The sequence below is a fragment of the Equus caballus genome, chromosome 26 (assembly GCF_041296265.1).
Source record: "Equus caballus isolate H_3958 breed thoroughbred chromosome 26, TB-T2T, whole genome shotgun sequence".
Taxonomy (NCBI): Eukaryota; Metazoa; Chordata; class Mammalia; order Perissodactyla; family Equidae; genus Equus; species Equus caballus.
This window is the reverse complement of record NC_091709.1, coordinates 17769665-17790529: the sequence shown is the minus strand read 5'-3', so window position 1 is coordinate 17790529 and position 20865 is coordinate 17769665. Positions and strand designations below refer to the sequence as shown.

Sequence of the window (20865 nt, the reverse complement as noted above, 5' to 3'; positions counted from 1 at the left end):
CTTGCCAGCTACTCATCTCATCTTCCTTGCATTATCAAATCCGGTCTTTGGGAAAATACATTTTGATTATCCTGTGACAAGGCTCCAACTCCAACTGCCACATAGGTCTAGCTGCCTCCTGAACTGGATACTGTGCCCTGTGTCTGTGCAACTTTAACTTTGACCCAGTTCACTCACAGGAATCTCCACTTGAGGAAGACTTCTTTGCAGCCATGTTACAGAAATGCTTATAGAAATTACACCTGCTCCCTTATGCATCAACTTCCATCAAGTCTTTCCTGAATTTCCTCCACCTCTGCCTCTTCCCCTTATGGCTTACACATTCTGTACTCTCCAACTGGATTTTTTCCAGGTTTGTCCCCAGGTTCCCGCTATAGTCAATTTTAGCCTGACCTTCAGCTGGGCTTCACAGTGTCTCAAAAGCGGTACAAGAACTAGACAATGAAATCTGCCTCAACATTACTTCCACTCGTTGGTCCTATTTTGTTGCCTGGAGTTAGAATAAGTATACATTTTTCACATGATAATCTCTTAAAATTTTAAAGAGAACAGTGTCATGCCTATTCTAAATTTATTATTTTGGGGGTTAAACATTCCAAGATCCTTGGATTCCTTCTCCAATGATGTTTTTTCAGCCTTCATTGCAGCTCCCCCAATTATCCTCATTGTCCTCTTCTTAAAAGTCTTAAAAGTCTACCTAAAAACAGAGTGCGCAAAGAGAACACTTTACCGCATTCACGATCTGACCAGTTCAGAGTAAAGGGAGGAGATTACTTGATCCAAACATAATTCTGCCAACGCCAGCTAAGACGACATTTGTTCTCTTGGCAACTACATCACTCAGTTGGCTCAGATAGGTGTCTTAATTGACCTCAAACACAGAAGTCTGCCTGCCCCTTGCACGCCCTGACCCACACTCACATGGACTCCCTTTAATCCTGTTATCAGTCTATCCTTCTACAGCTAATTTTTAAAACTTAAGTTCAAGTACCAGACTTTCAAATTTGCTGCATTAATTTTAATCTTGTTACTGCAGGCCCATCATTCCAGTCGAGACATATTATTTCTGATTCTCTCGCTCAGCATACTAGCTGTCTTTCTCAGTTTTATGATATCTGCAAATTTTAGAAACTTCCTTTACTTTTAGTCCAAATAGAAAAACAAATATGAGTCTGATAACAAAGTCTTACGGCACAAAACAGAAAAGGAATCTGAGTCTTGTATTTTCATGAACTGATTAGTTAATTCAATCCTTGTCCAATCATGTGGAATAGATATTTTTAGCTCCATTTTATAGGTGAGGAAACTGAAGCTCAGGACTAACTAACTTGCTCAGGGCCACATAGCTAGCAGGTTGAGAAGCCGCAATTAAAATTTTTTTGATTTCAAAATTGTATGCCTGTTTCACTGTATTTCCAGTCTTCCAGCTGATGTGGGTTCATCCATTAGCTATCCATGTTCAAAGGTGAGTTGATTAAAATTTGAAAAGATTTAAATTGATTCTGAGACAAATGTTAATGACCCCCTCACTTACAAATGAGGGCACATAGAAAAGCAATCATATGATTCATATGACGGAACAGCAGTCAGTCACAAGCTTTCACTTTACTAGGTAGAGACCAAGTGTAAATTCACTTTACAGCTGCCACAGTTTCTGCATTCTTTACAAACGCATTATCTAATATTGAAAACCTCACACCGCCTTAAGGCAGGCTCCGAGACTGTTTGAGCTCCTGGAGAGGTGACTCATAGTAGCAAATATAGGCATTTGGGGGTGTGGAATTCACACAACAAGAGACAGTCGTGGGCATGTTCTACGACTTGGTTTGCTTTCTCTGGGAATTCTGAAACAAAAGTTCTTTCCAAAAAGATTGTTTATACACTCACTGGAGAGACAAAACATTCAACATGGCTGGTTGACCCTCTCCAAAACCAGGAAAAAATAGCTTGTCTTTCAATCATTTTGTGCCCAACTTGTTTCTATCACTGTAACTAAGTTCCAATTTTTCCTTTGGAAATATACAATCAAGATAGGGGCATTATGATTCCTCTGTACGTTGAAAAAAGAATTTTATATTTCTAATCACTACCATCTAGCACTATCTTTCTTCACAAGTATATTTTAATTGCAATGACAGTATGTTCATAAAAAAAGGTAAAGGTTGATCCAAATTCATCTTTTTTTCTTTTCAATATATAAATTTTATTCCTATTTAAGCATTAAAATAAAAGGAGGAGCAAGAGGGTGGATAGGAGAGATAATAATCTATATGTTGAAAGCTAAAAATAATTTTTATTCACAAAAGACAATAAAAAGCAGTGTATCCAGAATATGGCCCAAGTAAATAAATTTCCAATTTCAAAGATTTTTAGAAACAGCTTCAACATGTTCATTTTTCTTTTTATCTGTTTCTTTAACCCAGCTTTGACCAAAATGATTCCCATTTTAAAGTTTAATATATCATGCCTCACATATTCAACAATGAAAGACAGGCTAATGTGATAGAGACCTAAAATATTTTTTTCCATGCTTTGTAGGAGGTTGACTGGACAGAGAGATAAGAACAAGTTCAAGTTTATCTTCCAAATCTCTCTTACATTTGCATGATTTCCAGAGAGTATTACTTGACTAGGGCTGTAATTTTCAAAACTCATCCAGAAGTTCATGAGCACTGATGTCAATACAAATAAAATCTACTCAATTTTAAATATGGTTATTATGTGATTAAGATTTTACACCTACATGGAACCATATTTAAAAATCAAGAAATTAAATATAATACAAAAATATTCACATAATATTTTTGTCTCATTGGATTTGTGATTTTATAAAACAAGAAACATTGTTCTTTGTTACTAATCTTATCTTGGAGTGCTTAGTGCAGAGAATAATAAAGTTTGCAGACATGATGTTTGTGCATTAAAAATTGAGCAACTTGGACAACAGATCTATGTTACATATACAATCCTAGCATGTAGTTCAAATGATTTACCTGTAAAATTACATCTAAGAATAAGTAGGTGTCACAAGGTTGAGTAAATCAATATTTACCTTGTGTTTTCACTGGATCTGATATCTGGCTTGGATCACTAATTCCGTATGCATTAGCTGCCCTCACAAGGAAAAGGTAAATTGCATTAGGTTTGAGTCCCTTAATGGCAAATGTTTCTGTTTTCACATTCTCTGCTACGGTCTGCCAGCTGCTACCAGATGCATGGCTAAGGAGAGACACACAAGTTAGAACACGTATATTTAATGGTAAATCAAAAAAAGAAACAACTACAAAACATCTTCATTTTACCTGAAGGCCTCTATAATATAAGATGTTGGAGTTGCACCTGAATTCAAATTTGGTTGCCATGACAATGTTACTGTATTTCTGCTGACATCTGTAACTTCAGGTTTTGAGGGGGCACTGGGGATTAAATTAGGGTCGGTGGGTCTTGGAGGCTGAACTGGAACTCCAAATTCTAACAAAGGAGAAAAACATGAAAGATGTTTACACGTGTACCGATAAGCACATAAATGTAGATAACATATCCACACACCTACTCAGGCATCAGGACATCTACTTCATCTCTTTACCAGTAAGTAAACAACTGCATTTGAAGCTTTATTTTAAGGTAAACATGCTATCTAATTTACCTTGGACTTCAATGTAAGCACTCCATGTTGCTTCACCACTGGGGGTTGATGCAATGCAGGTGTACCGACCAGTGTCACCCAGCTGAGAAGACAGAGGGGAAATAAATATTTGGAACAATCAAGAGCTCACTGGGCTAGAAAAGCAATGATAGGTTTATATATGGCCCATGAATATGGATAAATGCATTAAAATTCACTAACCAGAAACTTCCTCTTAACTGAATATATTTTTTATTGAATGTGAAAGAAAATATTGCATGAAGAGAGAAAAATTGTTTTCTATTGTTATTCTAATTATATAATAAAAATATAATATTTAACTGAATTAACACATTGTTTTCAGTGTCAGGGACAATGAAAAATTCTCAGGGTTAATCTTTATTGCTAAATGATATCCTTACATTTAATAAGTCACATAATAAAGCTGATAAAGTTGAGCCTGTAACTCTTCTTGCTATTTCATCTTCTATCAGAATTGCAACTATATGGATATCTGATATAAACATATTTATAGAAAAAAGACAGACACAAAATAATTTCTTTTTATTCACTCTTCCTTCCCACTTTTTTTAAACCCATAACTTAAGGCAGCTTAGTAAGTATAAAGCCAAACCCTAGCTGGAATGAATGCTCTCTCTCCCTCTAAAGACTGAATGCCTGAACACACACACAGGTCACATGTTCAACCTCAGAATCAACAGCAGCATAAGGAACCCATACACCTCTGCTGAAGGTAAAAACTCTATCTTCAAGCGACATTTGAACATTATCATCTTGCTCTGCCAATTGCAGTAACAAAGTCACAATAGTTGTCACAGAGACATACAACATATTGACTTTTGTGGCACATGAAATGAACTGTTAGGCTGATCCAAAACTCTGAAGAAGCCACCCACAATAAGTAATAACGCAACTGAAATGTATGTGTATTGCTGTCGAGGCTGTTCTTTCACAGGCCTCATGAGCTTGTCTGACCTTGACCTAAAAAGAAAAAGAAAAATCAAAACAAAACAACACAGTCCTGAAAGAACAGGTATGGGATGAGACGCCCTGGGAAGGTAAATCCCAAATCGTTCCCACAGACCTGGGGGCTTTTCACCATTTAACATTCTGATTTGAAATGTATGCTCAGTGTGTACATTGCTTTATAGTTTTTGTTTGCACATATTGTATTCTGTAATTGCAAAATGCTGAACCAAATATTCACAATAGAGGAACTGATCAAGTATATTGCACATATAATGGTACTGGAACATATCTTTGAAAATTCTTTATATAATGATTGCATCAAACCACTCTGGAAGGTACTTTGTTTCCCACAAAACCCCATCTAATTTCCTCAAGAGGTCTCAAATTTTTTTTTCTCTTCCATATGAAACCTTAAATTACTTGCCATGGGCTAAATTATGAGTCAAATCATCTTAAATATACACAGTGGAATATCTAAAAGAATAAAGCTTCAAATTAAAAATATATTAATACTGTTATTTAGCATTTCATTGATTCTAAAATTTGAGACTTCAACACTAGTTGCCGGAGGCAAAAACAAAGTGGAACAAAATGGGAAACCCAGGGTGTCATTTCAAGTTACCTTAGCGTATCGGATCTGCAGCACTCCGTTCTCCAGCTGCTTGATTCGAGAGTCTTGGGTTGAAACAAGGACCCCATCCTTTCTCCACAGGATCGTGGGCACTGGACTGCCTGTGGCCACACAGCTGAGCACTAACGTACCATCCACTGCTACAGTCTGATTCACGGGACCTTGTCGAATGACTGGGGGAGGCCGGTCTGCAATCACTGCCAAAAGAAACAACAGGAAATAGATTTCTGCAACTGGAAGCAATTTTCTAATCATCCAAGCAACATCAGTTGCTCTAGGCTTTGAAACAAACTAATTAAACAAGTAATTAAAGTAGGAGACATGCATTATTCAGAATGCATTTATATGACGCACTGATTCAGCATATTAAAATGATATGCAATGTACTCCTTTCAAATGACCACTGACTGAGCTCGCTGCATTGTCAAGCAATGCATTTAACTTAAGGGTTCAGGGCCTAACTAAGGATTGTGGATGGTGAAGTAGACTACAGCGGTAAGAAATGGAAAGCTATACTTTTTAAACTTTAAAATATGTGAAAACAAAACACAACAACAAAAAAACTCATTTACCCTAAGGAAATGTATGAGATGAATTTTCATAAATGAACCGAAGCCAACTTGATATTTGATAACAGTTTTATATCCAACAGAAAAAATGATGGTACTATTCCAGCATATTTAACAATTTTGGATTCAAAAAGTTACTTTGGACTTTTATAATTTACAAATCAATATAATTGAGCTCTTCTTACCTTGGAATTCTTTCAATTAAAGGAATATGTGGGTAAAAATTTCCCAACCCTAATGAATTCAGAGAAACTGGAAAACTTCCCAAATACATTGTTGGTAGGCAAATCAAAACTCAAGCTGATGTCCTAACTTGGTAAATATCATATTTCCATATTGTAATTACAGGAATGGGAAAACACTTTTGCTAATTATGTTGCTTAATGGTATTCATGTATTATGGAAGGTAACAATAGGAAGCATTTTTATAATATATAAATAAAATTATTATTACATGAAAAATCTGAAACTGAAACACTTAATCTAAGATAAAACAATTATTTTAAGGAAAAATCTAAAACTGTAGTAGAACTGGAATAAATCCTGAATTAGAGAGATGTTCTCATCCCCTGACCTAGGAAATTTAGGTGAAACTCCATAAATGGTTTTATAAATAAGTAAAAATTAAAAATTAAGTTTCAGAAATTTTTTTTCACTATTAAGCTTTAAAATTCTGGATATTAATTAAAAAATTTTTGAGTCACAAATATACAAAAGACAATTATAACAATTTGCCTGATGAAAGGAAAGTGGTTGCCAGAGTAACTAAACTTTGGAAGCAACAATTTGGAAAGCTGGATGTGTCATGTTCAAACTGCTATGCACCAAAGATTTTCACAAGCTGGAGTCACTTTTCAATTTGTTCCTAATTTATCATGCAATAAATATTAGTTGTGTGCATTCAATCTAAGAGAAACAAGAAAGCAAGAGAATGAAATCAGCAACTGTTCATTTTCAACCTACCCTTCCAATTCTCTTCCATCCTTGGTTACTAGTGTGAAATCAGCTAATGCCAGGGGGGCACAGTAGAAGACTGCAGTTTGAAACTTGGCAGGAGTGTTTCAGACACTCCAAGGATGAAAAATGTAAGCCAATAATTCCTTTGCTTAGAATTATTTAATCTTTTCTACATTATCTATTGAGACTGGCTAAAATCAAATTAGAGGCCTCTCCTGATAAGTATAAAAAAAAGAATACAAGTGTATTATTGCATTGGGGTTTTATAAGACTGTACCACTTGTGCTCCCTTGATTATAGGAATGAATGAATATTTATTTCCAGACATTAACTGAATAAGTAACAGAGCACTTCTCTACAATGATTATAATTAAGTCCAGTAATGGCGTGGTTTACAATTGGTAGTCTTGTTATATTTAGACACAATCCAGTATCTGGGGATTTATTCATTTTCTATATCTTTACAGGTTTTTTGATATTTGTATCACACTTAGCATCCTCCACACCCCCTTATCCCATTCCAATCCAGTTTAATGATGCTGTTTCTCTTTCATTTATTTCTTCCCATTTTACACGGGGTAGTTTACAAAAGTGAAGCAAACAAACAGGAGTAGGGTCGATTATCAGCTCCACCATCTGTCACGTGTCTTTGGGCAAATTCCTTAAATTCTCTAAGCCTCAGTTTTTTTATCTGTAAAATGAGGATAAGAATATTTGTTCTAAACAGCTTAAGGGATTGCTATGAAGATTTAAATGATATAATAGATATGAAAGTGCTAATTGCAAATAGCTAGACATATATATGAATTGTGGTCTCATCACTTATCCTTTTATGTAAAAAACTAATATGTAAATGAGTGCTGAAAGAGTTCATTAAAGCAATTTCACATTTTTAGGTAAACAAAATGAAACAGTTGGTGTTATCATGGATTAGAACAAAACACTGGTGAAATGTGCAAATTTACACAAACTAAAGAGTGTAGTACATTTATGAGTCAAACCTCAAGTTAGGACTTATGAGACAGATCTCAAATTAAGGGTCCAATATTTTACACTGAAATTATTAGAATGAATTATCAGGTAAAAAAATAGAAAGTATAAGAAACAGAAATACAGTTTAACAAAGTGAGTAAGTGCATGGACTTTGGAGCCAGAAAGATGTAGCGCTATAAAATGAAACATGTTCCCTTGGGGCCAGCCCTGTGGGGTAGTAGTTAAGGTCACGAACTCCACTTTAGTGGTCCTGGGCTCGCAGGTTCAGATCCCTGGTGCAAACCTACACACCGCTCATCAAGCCATGCTGTGGTGGCATCCCACACACAAAATAGAGGACTATTGGGATGGGTGTTAGCTCAGGGACAATCTTCCTCACCAAAAAAAAAAAAAAAAAAGTTCTTTATCAGCATCACCCAACACAGAACCCAATAGCTCCCAGTGGCCACTGAGCATCTGAGTGTGGCTAGTGTGATCAAGGAACTGGATATGTAATTTTATTTAATATTAAGTAATTTAAATTCTCCTTTAAATAGCCTCATGTGGCAAGTGGCTGTCATATTGGACAGTGCAGACTTGTGTTTTCAAAATCACTTCTGCTACTTATTATCTGTACGACTTGGGCATACCTTTCACCATTCTCTGCCTCTATTTCCTCATCTGTAAAATGAGATGTTGCCAGATTTGAAATTGTTGATATGTGAAAAGTTCTTTGTATAGTGCCTGGCACAAAGGAAGCATTGAATTACTGTAACTGATTATTAATAAGTATCAATATAGTGGCAATAGCCGTGGTAGTAGTACTGGGATAAGCAGTGTACCAGGTGGTGTAACTCTGTCACAGCAGGGTCTATAAAAGTTTACCTATCTTTCTCCATGTTCAAGGACACATGTAAGGATCCTAAAAAATGAGTGTATATCATCAGAAGTAATATTTTGTCACTCAAATATAATGATTATGAATACTATTTTAATACACATAAATATATTTATAAAATAATTTTAAGTGATAAAGGATACAAAATAACATACACACACTGGTTTAAATATGAAAAATTCACATTTGTACACCAAGAAACATCAGAGTTATACATTACAACTGCCATCAGTTCTCAAGCATCATATCATGCAAACCAATGAGTTAGGCTGTAAAATATTATTATCCCATTTTAGGAATCAGGGAACTGAAACTTTGAAAGCTCGAGTGACTTGGCCAAACCAAAGAGTTAATAACTGGCAAATCTATCTTTTCTGAATAAAAGTTAACACTCTTTCCCCTGTCTATCAATAACTTTTGAGAGAGGAATGCAAGTGATTTAAAATTTTATACATAATTTAATAATCATTAACTACTTTTTCCTTACATTATAGTAATAAAGAGAAGAAACATATTCAATTAAATAGGTGGTGTGAATTTCTATGTTTCTGAATCAAATGCTATTTGGAGTAGCCACAGCTACATAGAAGCAACATTTCCAAGACAGATGCTATTCCACCATCTTCTGTGCCTCATGCTTTATTCTGATTTTGCCTTTATTCTGTTTGTAAACAATAAAGAAGGTCAAGAAGCTAAAGTCAAATAGCATCCAGAAAGTACTCTGCCTACTAGCTATCCTCATGACTTGACTTGGCAGTATATAAATACTGACAGTGCCAGCACTGACAAAAATTACAGTTTACCTATGAAGAATGAGTCCAGAGTTGTAAGTTGCTTGTACAATATCAATGAACTCCAGAATAAAGGAAACAAAACTAAAAATACAGTACCACTACAGCAAGTACAAAATCATCTTCCATCTCCCCAGAGGTTGTAAGAGAGAACAGGACATTCAGTGTTAGGTGGGAATTGGCTACTAGGGATGAATCACAAATTCACAAATTTAGGGTTTTTGTTTTAGTTTAGCAAAAGTTGCTGTGCCTAATAAATTCTCACAGATACAGCAATACATGATAATGCCATGTCAGATGGCACATAGATGCTTTCAACTATTAATTAAGAGAATGATGAGACACTTGAAAACATCTTACCATAGTTTTCTTTGGCCTTTTTTCATGTTCACCTGTATATACAAGTTACTTGTATATACACAAGTTGCTTTATAAAGTTGCAATTATAAATGTATGTACAAGTTTATGTTCTACTTTTCTATTGATTATATTGATCACTATCAAATTCATCACATGGTCTTCACAACCATCATTTAATAAGCTGTAAGGTATTAAGAAATTATAAAAACTTTTTAGGTCATTCTAACTTATTGGAGCCAGTACATACATAATATGTATCATAGACACGGGTAAGAGTTTAGACTTTTGAATGAGACAGCCCTAATTTTCAATTTTGACTTAACCAAGAGCCAGCTGCTCATTCCTTCCTTCTTTGTTTCATCCACTCATTCAAAGAATATCTATTGAGCATCTACCACGTGTCAGACTTTGGTGGTTAATAGCTACATATTTAACTTAATTGGAGAGACATGACCCTGCTCTTATGGAACTTGGTGTCTAATAAAGAATACATGAAAATAAAGAGAGAAGATAGGAAAGAATAGGATGCAATATGTGTATACAGGCATACCTCAGAGATATCGTGGGTCCAGTTACAGACCACCAATATCACAAAAAAGTGAGTCACACAAATTTTTTTGTTTCCCAGCACATATAAAAGTTATGTTTAAGCCAAACCGTAGACTATTACATGTATAATAGCATTATGTCTAAAAAACTGTACATAACAATTAAAAAATACTGCTAAAATATGCTAACCATCATCTGAATCTTCAGCAAGTCATAATCTTTTTGCTGGTGGAAGGTCCTGTAAAAAATGCAATATCTGCAGAGCACAATAAAGTGAAGTACAACAAAATGGGGTATGTCTGTACATAGCAGGGGTAGGGGCAGAGTAGCCATACTTGAGCAGTTAGGAAATGCTTCTTGAAGGAAGTGAAATTTCAAGTCAGTAGAAACAGCATGTGCAGAAGTCTTCAAAGAAAAGCATAGCAAACACAGTAAAATTAGGGCATGTGAGCAATACAGTATTCAGAGCAGAGCCTGCAGAGGTCAGATCACAAATTACAAGCCACATTAAAGAATATAAAGTTTATCCTGAGAGCACTAGAAAATAATAAAACTGACATATTAAAAAATTCCTCCGGAATTTTTTTGAATTTCAAAAGGGTATGCATAAAATCCTAGCCAACACTACACTTACTGATGAAATACTAAATGTTTATCCCCTGAAGTTTGAATCAAGAAAATATGTCCACTATTCTATTCATATTGAAGATCACAGACAATGCAGGACAAGTAAAAAAAATTAAAAGGTATAAATATTGGAAAGAAGTAAAACTGGTTTTATTTGCAGTTGGCAAATTTTGCTCACAGACATTTCAAAATAATCTACGAACTCTTAGAAATAATGAGTGGATTCAGCAAAGTTGCTAGATACGGGGTTAATATGCAAAGGTCAATTATACATCTTGCCTTAAGTAATACAATAATGAAATGTAAATATATAGATATGCAGTCACATAGAAAGCCATAAAATATTGTAGATATAAATCTGTCAAAATATGTGCAAGACCTTTACCCTGAAAACAATAAAACATTGTTGAGAGGATTTAAAAATCTAAATAAATTGAGAGAGATATATGGAATATAATCCATTTCCCTAAATTGGAAGACTCAGATTATTAAGATATTAGCTTGTCTTTAATTGCTCAATAATTTAAGTGGAATAAAAATTAAAAACTCAGATTTTTTTCTTTGTTTAGGATGTGTGTGTGTGTGTGTGCATGTGTATGGAAATTGACAAGTTGATTTTAAAATTTATAAGAAAATGCAGAAGACCTCTAATAGCCAATCAAAAACAAGAAAAGTAAAGTTGGAGACTTACACTACCAGTTTGTAAGATTTACTATGAAGCTACAATATTTAAGACCATAAATACAGGAATAAATAGATCAAGAGAATAGAACAGAGAGAAGAGAAGTAGGCCCACACGTTTATGTTCATGCAAATTATGATTACAATGCCACTGCAAGTCAGCAGGGAAAGGAATGTCTTTTCAACAAATTGATGCTGGAACAATTAGTATCTATAGGGGGGACAAAAAGGAATTTGACTTTTATTTTACACCATACATAAAAATTAATTTAAGATGGATTGAAAACTTAAATCTCAAAAGTATAGACAATAAAGTTTCCAGAAAAAGACATGGATCGGGGCTGGCCCAGTTGCACAGCGGTTAAGTTTGCACGTTCTGTTTCTTCGCGACCCAGGGTTCGCCGGTTCAGATTCTGAGTGTGCACATGGCACTGCTTGGCAAAAAGCCATGCTGTGGTAGGCATCCTACATATAAAGTAGAGGAAGATGGGCACAGATGTTAGCTCAGGGCCAGTCTTCCTCAGCAAAAAGAGGAGGATTGGCAGTAGTTAGTTTGGGGCTAATCTTCCTCAAAAAAAAAAAAGAAAAAGACATATCTTCATGGCCTGAAGGTAGGACAGGAAACTAAAAGTACCATCCATATAAGAAAAAAATAATATATGGGTCCTTATTAAAATTAGTTACTTAAGCCTGAAAGTCATCATTAAGAGAATGACTGGGAAGAAATATTTATAATACATATCACTAACAAAGACTTGTATCTGGAATATATGAGAAAATTAAAAAAAAAGAGAAATGAATACATGTATCCACTAAAAAGTAAACCAAGATAATTGAGTGACATGCCCACTAATACTTGTACAGGAATATTGAGCTTTATTAATAAAAGCCCTAAACTGAAAACAATCAATCAATAGAAGAGTACATAAATAGTGCTATTTATACAATGGAAAACTATACAGCAACAAAAAAGAATGTATATGTATATACAGTCATGTGCTGCATAATGACATTTCAATCAATGATGGACCACATAAACAAAGGTGGTTCCATAAGATTATTACCATAGAGCTTATGTGTGTAGTAGGCTATATCGTATAGGTTTGTGCAAGTACACTCTATGATGTTCAAGCAATGACGAAATCGCCTAATGACACATTTCTCAGAATGTATCACCATCATTAAGTGATGCATGATGGTATATTTATTATACGTACTTATAGGTATATACATATGTGTATAATTATTTTTATATATTTATATGTATACATATTTTTTTCTTTTCAAATTATTACTACTCTCCATCTTATGGTTTGGAGACTTTCTCCGTCACTGTGTCTTCATAATATGCTTGGCATTAATGGATCATGTTTAGGGGAGTAGATAAATAGAACAAAAACACATTATTAAGAAAAACTTGTTTGCTATCATGAACTGTGAGTTGGATTTATCAACAGTACACCAAGATTGCTGTAAGAAAGGATACAAAGTTGAAAATAAATACATTTCCTGGTACTCTCTTTAGACTCTAAGCCAAATTTGGACATTTTGAAATAAATGCTCTACTTTACCATCAGTAACTTCCAAATACGCTTTCGTGATGATACTTCCGGCAACATTTAAAGTCTGGCAGATGTAATAACCGACATCAGATCTCTGGACATTGGTAATAGTGAGGTCACCAGTCTGGGAGACCGAAAAACGGCTGGATGACTGTGGTGGCTGATATGAGAAAAGCAGATTCTGGAACCCAGAATTTGGGAAGAAAGAATAACAATAGGTTAATTGCTAGGTTTTAATATTTTGGCATATATACATATATATATGAAAATATATAAATGTATACACACACACACACCACAAACACACACAAACATACATATACAAACAAATATGCTCTATATTCTTTCATCACACCCCACATATATAGATGTGCACACACATATAAACATAGAAAACACAAGGTTTAAAGGTGTAGCCTTAAAGAGGGTCATTTGCAAATTCAAGTAAATTCTAAATATTAATATGTGCTTTTATAATTACCAGTTTCAAACAATATTAGATATTGAAGGATATTAGGTATCATTAGAGTTAAAAGTTTTACATATTTAACCAAAACAAAGTCAAAAGCTTTGCTTCACATATACATGACTATTAGAATTATAAACACTAAGACTTTTAATATATAAACAGAATTAAGATTTAAGCACATTCTGACAAATTAAGTTCAAATATATCATTGTGGCACCAGAACAAGTACCTCTGTTAGCCACCCATTATAAAAATACAGTCATTCCTATCAAATTGTCAACAGTTTCTTGTTTCTCTTGTTAAATGGTGAGGGTATCTGTTATGGATTATTTTGAAATTCAAATATTGAACTTAAGAATTCATTATGGAGTTTTATTTCTGCGGAAAGTTACCTTAAATAGAAAGTCAAGATAAGATGTGATGTTATTTTGTGGTACATATTTCTCACTATGAATCAAAATATGCTTGTTGGAGAGAGTGTATCTTTCATGCATAACAACACATCATGCCATTGTTTCTCATGAAATAAAGGGTAATATTTCGTCTAATGAATTAAAGATACTCTTTTTTGAAAGTTTAGCTGCCTTTTAACATACATCATTTTATAAAGGCTTAACTACTATTCCGTGAACATATGTTCAACGACAAAATTTTAGTAAAAAGTGAGTTGTATCATTAAACCAAACCAAGTCAAAACGATTTCAAAATTTTATAGAGAGTTTAAATGACTTAATGAATAACTTAAATAACTAAATGAATCATTGAAATATTACTCTACGAAGAAGTACTTCTAGTAGATTTACCATTATTATCACACAGATTTTCTTATTTAATATACTTCCAATTCTTCTGCTCTACTAAAATATTTCATTTTTTCTTGTTTTTAATTTGTGGTCAGTAAATTTAGTCCTTTGAGTCTGTGTTAGAACATGTTAGAATCAGTCAAGGTACTAGAAGTCAAATGATGGCCTACATACCATAAGCAAATTAATATCTGCCTGCCCAAGTGAAAACAAAAGTGAATGTGATGGCATTGCCTAGAGAAGATTAGTGAGTGCAGTCAGTAAACTACCTGCATGTTATTTACATGAGCACAGTAGAAGTAAGACCACGAAACAGCACCCCCAAGATTAATGTAAGAAAAAATAAAAGAGGTTAGGAAAATCTTCAGTGAAAATGAATGACAATCATTTTTTTCAAGTATCAGAAACATATAAAGGGAAATGTTTTCCTTTATAGAAGAAGTCCAGTCATTAAGAGATGAGAAAAAAAGACATTTAAAAAACCATTTTAAAGTTTCTTATTATTTTTAAAGTGAAATTGTTTCAAAGTTTCCTCTTCTTTTTTTTTTGTGCTAAGGAAGATTACCTCTGACCTAAGATCTCTGCCAATCTTCCTCTTTTTTTGCTTGAGGAAGATTTTCCCTGACCTAATATCTGTTGCCAATCTTCCTCTTTTTTTTTTTGCTTGAGGAAGATTAGCTGTGAGCTAACATCTGTGCTAATCTTCCTCCACTTTATATATGGGTCGCCACCACAGCATGGCTGACAAGTGGTGTAGGTCTGCGCCTGGGATCCGAACCTGAAAACCTGGGCCACCAAAGTGGAGTGTGCAACTAGGCCATGGGGCCAGCCCCTCAAAATTTCCTTTTTATTAAACCAAAGCCCAATAGTGAACACAGAGTTTGTAAGAACACAAATCTCTATATTCTAGTTTCAATGTATATAGAAAATTCTGGTTTATAAAATGTTTAGAGAGTAGGATTTGATAGCAAATGGTGATTACCCGATAGTTTTGCAAGAATTAGAATATACTGAACTATATTTAACATAACATCTATGTTAAAAAGAATTTCATATAGTTTGATGAATCTTTAATTGATATATACATATATATACATGATATATGTATGTATACATATGACACATATACACACATATATATACAAATTAAGACATAAAGAAGTGAGAAAGACACTTCAGATTCCTAGTATTTTCAGAGAAATTACACTAAATAATTATCATCTCTATTTTAAAAGTGCATAAATCTCTTTCAACATATAATTACAGATACCAGAATAACAGACATGATAACTAATTGAATCATGTTGAGAAAAAGAGTAGGTTTTTTTTAACACGGCTGAATTGGAAATAAAGGTAAAATTTTAAATCACTTTGAAAATTAAAACAATGAAGGAAATTTTGTGGGCACTCAGAGATTTCCCAGCTCTCTTAAAGTCACCGCTATATGACTAAGGAATATGTCAGTTTTTCTTATATATCTGGCACCCATCTTTGCTGATTGAAATAATTAGAACAAGATGGTACCTGGCTCCCCTCTCTCCTCCAAAAAATAGCTGGTTGAGGATTTCCGGTTGCTTCACACTGAAAAGTTACAGTTCGTCCCAAGGCAACAACCTGGTCACGGGGTTTCACAACGAAATGCGGAGGTTCTAAAGGAGATGAAACAAATTACATTGGATCAAAAGAACGTAGCTATTGTCCTAGTGGAGACAATCTGATGATATCACAAGCGCTGCCTTTATTTTATACAGCTCGTTATATATTACTATAGTACAGAATGTACCAATTCTCATCCTTAAGTCGATTGAAGTTAAATTGTTAAGTGCATATTTATAGAATGGAAGATAGTTGTTTTGTGAAGAGGTTTTTCGTATTACCCGATCTTCTAAGATTAACCTCTATATTAAAAGGAATTCTTGAGTAACAATTTGACCCTTTACATTCAAAGTATACCTGAAATTTGTATTAATAAATATATCTTTTCTCATTTAGAGCTGCTTAAAGATGAATGGATACACGCAAGGACCCCCTGATGTACGCAGGTCTTAAAAGTACTTTAATTTAACTCAAAAGCTCCTGAAATGCTACCATGCAAATTACAACCATTTAAAATCTTCAGTCCAATTATTTGAATAGAAATGAATGTAACGCAATAGTGGAGTCGAAAGCCCCCTTCATTTACATAGGCAAGGGCATGTTCAAACAGAATATATATGGAAATGAGGGCAAATTTGAAACATCTGCTCATCCTGACATTATAAATACTGTCAGCTTTGTCCAAACTGTTTGATTTATACAGACTTAAATGGCCACTTCATCCTGCAGTAAATAGAGTGTCAGAAAATTGTGTCAGTTACACTGAGAGCAACGGCAGCTGAGCACATTAGGTGTGCTGATGGAGTCACTCCTGGAAAAAAAAAAAAAAGCTTGTTTTTGGCTTGTGCTTTGTGCTTCAAAAAATGTGCAATGAATGTAAGTCTTTTTACCTACTGTTTACACTCTTCAAATTCATTTCTTATCAGTTGTCTGAAACACCTAATTATTCTCCTCTCTTGTCTCAGTTCAAATTGAAGTGAACATTTCAAGCCAGACATTTAACAGTTTACATAGGATTAGGGTTCTTCTAATCCACTTTTTAAGACTGTTCCATTATTTCTAACCTTTTCTTTAAAAGTACTTTTAGTTACTTATGTCAGTCACTTAGGATAACTCAAAGTGACTATGAATAAAAAATTATATTCAGAATATGTCTACAAATGCTACCACTCTGCTCACAAGAATATGATTTCTTTTTCAACAAAGGTATTTAAAAGGGTAATTTTCTCTTGCTAAAAATTTTCTGGTTGATTGCATATAAGACATATATAAAAATATTTATAAGATATATTATATATAAATTTATAAATTTGCATATATAGATACACACAACTGGAAATATAAAACCCCTTTTTAAAAAGGGGACATATAAAACAACTTGCCAAAGATTGAATAGAGGCAAAATTGAATAAAGCAATTAGATCTCCTAACATCTAGATGAGTGTGCTTTCTTCTACCCTCCCTTTTTATTTTTAATTGAGGTTTAGTAGAAATTATACCATTTGACTAGAAAATTATAGGAGACCTGAAAAACCAGGTCAAATGCCTTCAAATGTCCTGTAACTTGTAGGGAAGAAAATATGAAGTTAGGAGATATAGTTTAGGTTCAATTTGGTAACACTGAAGTTCTACCTTATAATTTTTTTTAAACTCTGATTGTAATTGAGTGGTTTACTCATGAACTTAGCAAACACTATCATTATCCAGGTATAATAACAGGCATGTGCCTCATCATTTAGGGATTTCTCTCTATACACATCCATACAGGAGCATTTGATTCCTTATTTAACGGTTGGAATAATTAATGTAGAAATCAGACAAAGAAACCGAAAGGATTGACTGGATAATGAACTAAATCCAGAAGAGAATTTGGTTTGTTTCAATGAAAGAAACCCAAATGATTAATTAAATGAATGGGAGAATATGATTTTCCAATATGCAGGGAATTTGAGTAGGAAAATATAAATGTTCAAACCACTTAGACAAGTAAAACCTTCGGGTGGTCTCTTTCCTAAATCTCAGAAGCATGTCTAATAACATGTGCCAGAATCCATGTTTCTTTTATAAAATGCCAGTTCTCCTCAAACCTCAAAGACTTATTTGGGAACATGGGCTACAAACCCTTATGTTAACTACATTTATCCTGCAGCAATCCTTCCACACAGGATATTTGCCTGGAAATGAATTTACTGTATTTTGCAGGCATATTCTCAAGCCAATGGCAACATTGACATCAGCCGCAAGATATGTCTTAGAAATAAGAACTTTAAAAAAATCCTTTTCAACATGCATGTTAAATATTAGATATCACTATATCTCTACAAAAAAAATGTTAATGGATTAAATATGCCTCTATTTCTCAATCTATCATCGTCCCCTATCTATTTAGGTTGAGAAGGCCATTCATCATTTGTATCTACTTGATGTTTATGATAAAATGTTGGGGTACTTTTCAAAGGCTACATTTAAACTTGCTATATTAGAAATACACAATCATGTTATTAATGTCACATATGTTTAGTGTTGAAAATTTAGAAAATTAGGCAAGTAAAAAAAAAAAGAAAAGCTATCTGTAATTCAACCATGCAAACTGGACCACATTGGGTTTTTTTGTTTTTTCTTTGAAAGATTTTATTTTTTTTCCTTTTTCTCCTCAAAGCCCCCCAGTACATAGTTGTATATTCTTAGTTGTGGGTCCTTCCAGTTGTGGCATGTGGGACACCGCCTCAGCATGGCTTGATGAGTGGTGCCATGTCCATGCCCAGGATTCGAACCGATGAAACACTGGGCCGCTGCAGCGGAGCCCGAGAACTTAACCACTTGGCCACAGGACTGGCCCCTGGACCACATTGTTTTAAAATATTCTCCTACATATAATTTTAATGACTTTAATAATTGCTATACATATTACCTTAAAGTATTTGAGCAATCTATTATTTAAAAATTTAGATTGCTTCTAATTTTCACTATTAAAACAATGGAGAGATTAACATCCCTCTCACAATTATATTCAAGATTATTTCAACTGACACTTTCACTAACTGGGCACTTTTCTCCCAAACCTCACACACTGAGCACTAACATCTTGCCAAACAGAATAGAATCTCCTCTTAACTAGCAATCTTATCTTAGCAAAGCTAAACATTTATTTCACATTACCTTGTCATTGACATCCTATTTGTTGTGAACATTGTGTCCCTATGTTTATCTTTTTGATTTTTAAGAACTATTGAGGGGCTGGCCCCCTGGCCCAGTGGTTAAGTTCACGCGCTCCTCTGCCGGCGGCCCAGTGTTTCATTGGTTTGAATCCTGGGCGCGGACATGGCACTGCTCATCAAACCATGCTGAGGCAGCGTCCCACATGCCACAACTAGAAGGACCCACAACGAAGAATATACAACTATGTACCGTGGGGCTTTGGGGAGAAAAAGGAAAAAATAAAATCTTAAAAAAAAAAAGAACTATTGAGAGGCTAAAATTTTATCCATTTCTCATATATGTTATAGATATATTTTTCTATTTTGTTAAGTCTTTCTAATCTGCTTAGGTATTTTTGCTGTTGTATCAATAAAATTATATAAGCTAGACTATAGAATACATAATAAATTATATTATATAAATATCTATCTCCACTTTTATCCTATACTTTTATCTTTACTTTTTTATGTTTAAATTTTAATCCATCTATATTTTTGTATGTATGGTAGTATACAGAAAGCAACTTTTTTTTAAATAGCCAGTCATTACATCACTATTATTAAACAATCCATCCTATCTGTATTAGTATAAAATGACACATTTGTAATATTTGTGTAACTTTTGAACTTAAAGAATAGTTACAAAGATTCTTTCAGGGTCAAAATTATTCCCTGGCATACCACTTAGCATACTCATGCAAAATTCTCCCAAAATGGTAGTCTAGCATCCTTAAAGAGTAAATGGACCTTTCCGATGTACTGATCATGAAAGTACTCAGACACCTAATGACTCTATTTATATGAGGACAAAGGTTTATCAAAGCAAACTTTAATAAATTTTGGACATATCATGTGGCTATTTCTTACATAAAATGAAATGAATCTGATAAATTGAAATGAAAATGAGTGCAAACAGGCCTAAGTGCAAGGTTGTTCACCAACAAACTTTTAAAGATCATTATTGAACAGTAGTTACAAAACCTCAGATAGACAGACACGAATTCATAAACATGTTTTTAACCAAAACATCTTAAATTGTTCTCTCATCACCTATTTTTGTTTGTTCACCTTATGAGATACAAATTGAAATGGTACTTAACAAAGGTACAGTCCCATCACTTATTTTATCACTCACTTAAGGAAAGAAAATAAAAGGATGCAGATCACACATCATTTAACAAGACATAAAGTTAGCAACCCCATTACCTTTACTCTTTGTCACAGTTACCCATACTTCCTGCAGACTTTATTCTGTGCAGTCTGTCTTTGTGGCCAATGACAAGTGAAACATGGAGGCTGATTGGTTGAAGGACATGGAAGGGTATGGATGGAAAGGGGAAGAGAAGTTCCAGTCACAGTGACACGGTGATTAGAAGATGGCCAACAAAATGTCAACTTACCAGAACCAACTAAAACGAAAAAAAGAAAACATGGAATAAATAAAAATAAAGAAACAGAAAATGAAACAAAATGTAGTAAGATTTGACAACAATGATTTTTGTTTTAAGATAAAGAACACATTAACGTTGGGATATATGGCTCATATCGCCCAAGAATGAATATTTGTTAGCATTTTAACTATAATCAT

The 20865-nt window shown here is 34.0% G+C and overlaps 1 protein-coding gene across 15 annotated transcripts in view; it reads right to left on the bottom strand.

The window, feature by feature from the left end:
* Positions 1-20865, bottom strand: part of ROBO1 (roundabout guidance receptor 1) — a 1062787-nt gene that overhangs the window by 66012 nt on the left and 975910 nt on the right. For all 15 annotated transcript variants that reach the window (XM_005606101.4, XM_070252490.1, XM_070252492.1 and 12 more), the window contains 6 exons: positions 16009-16133; positions 13222-13393; positions 5238-5443; positions 3647-3728; positions 3303-3471; positions 3053-3219 (listed from right to left, as the gene is read on the bottom strand). In XM_005606101.4, the coding sequence (XP_005606158.3) occupies positions 3053-3219; positions 3303-3471; positions 3647-3728; positions 5238-5443; positions 13222-13393; positions 16009-16133 (921 nt within the window). The remainder of the gene's footprint in view (positions 1-3052; positions 3220-3302; positions 3472-3646; positions 3729-5237; positions 5444-13221; positions 13394-16008; positions 16134-20865) is intronic.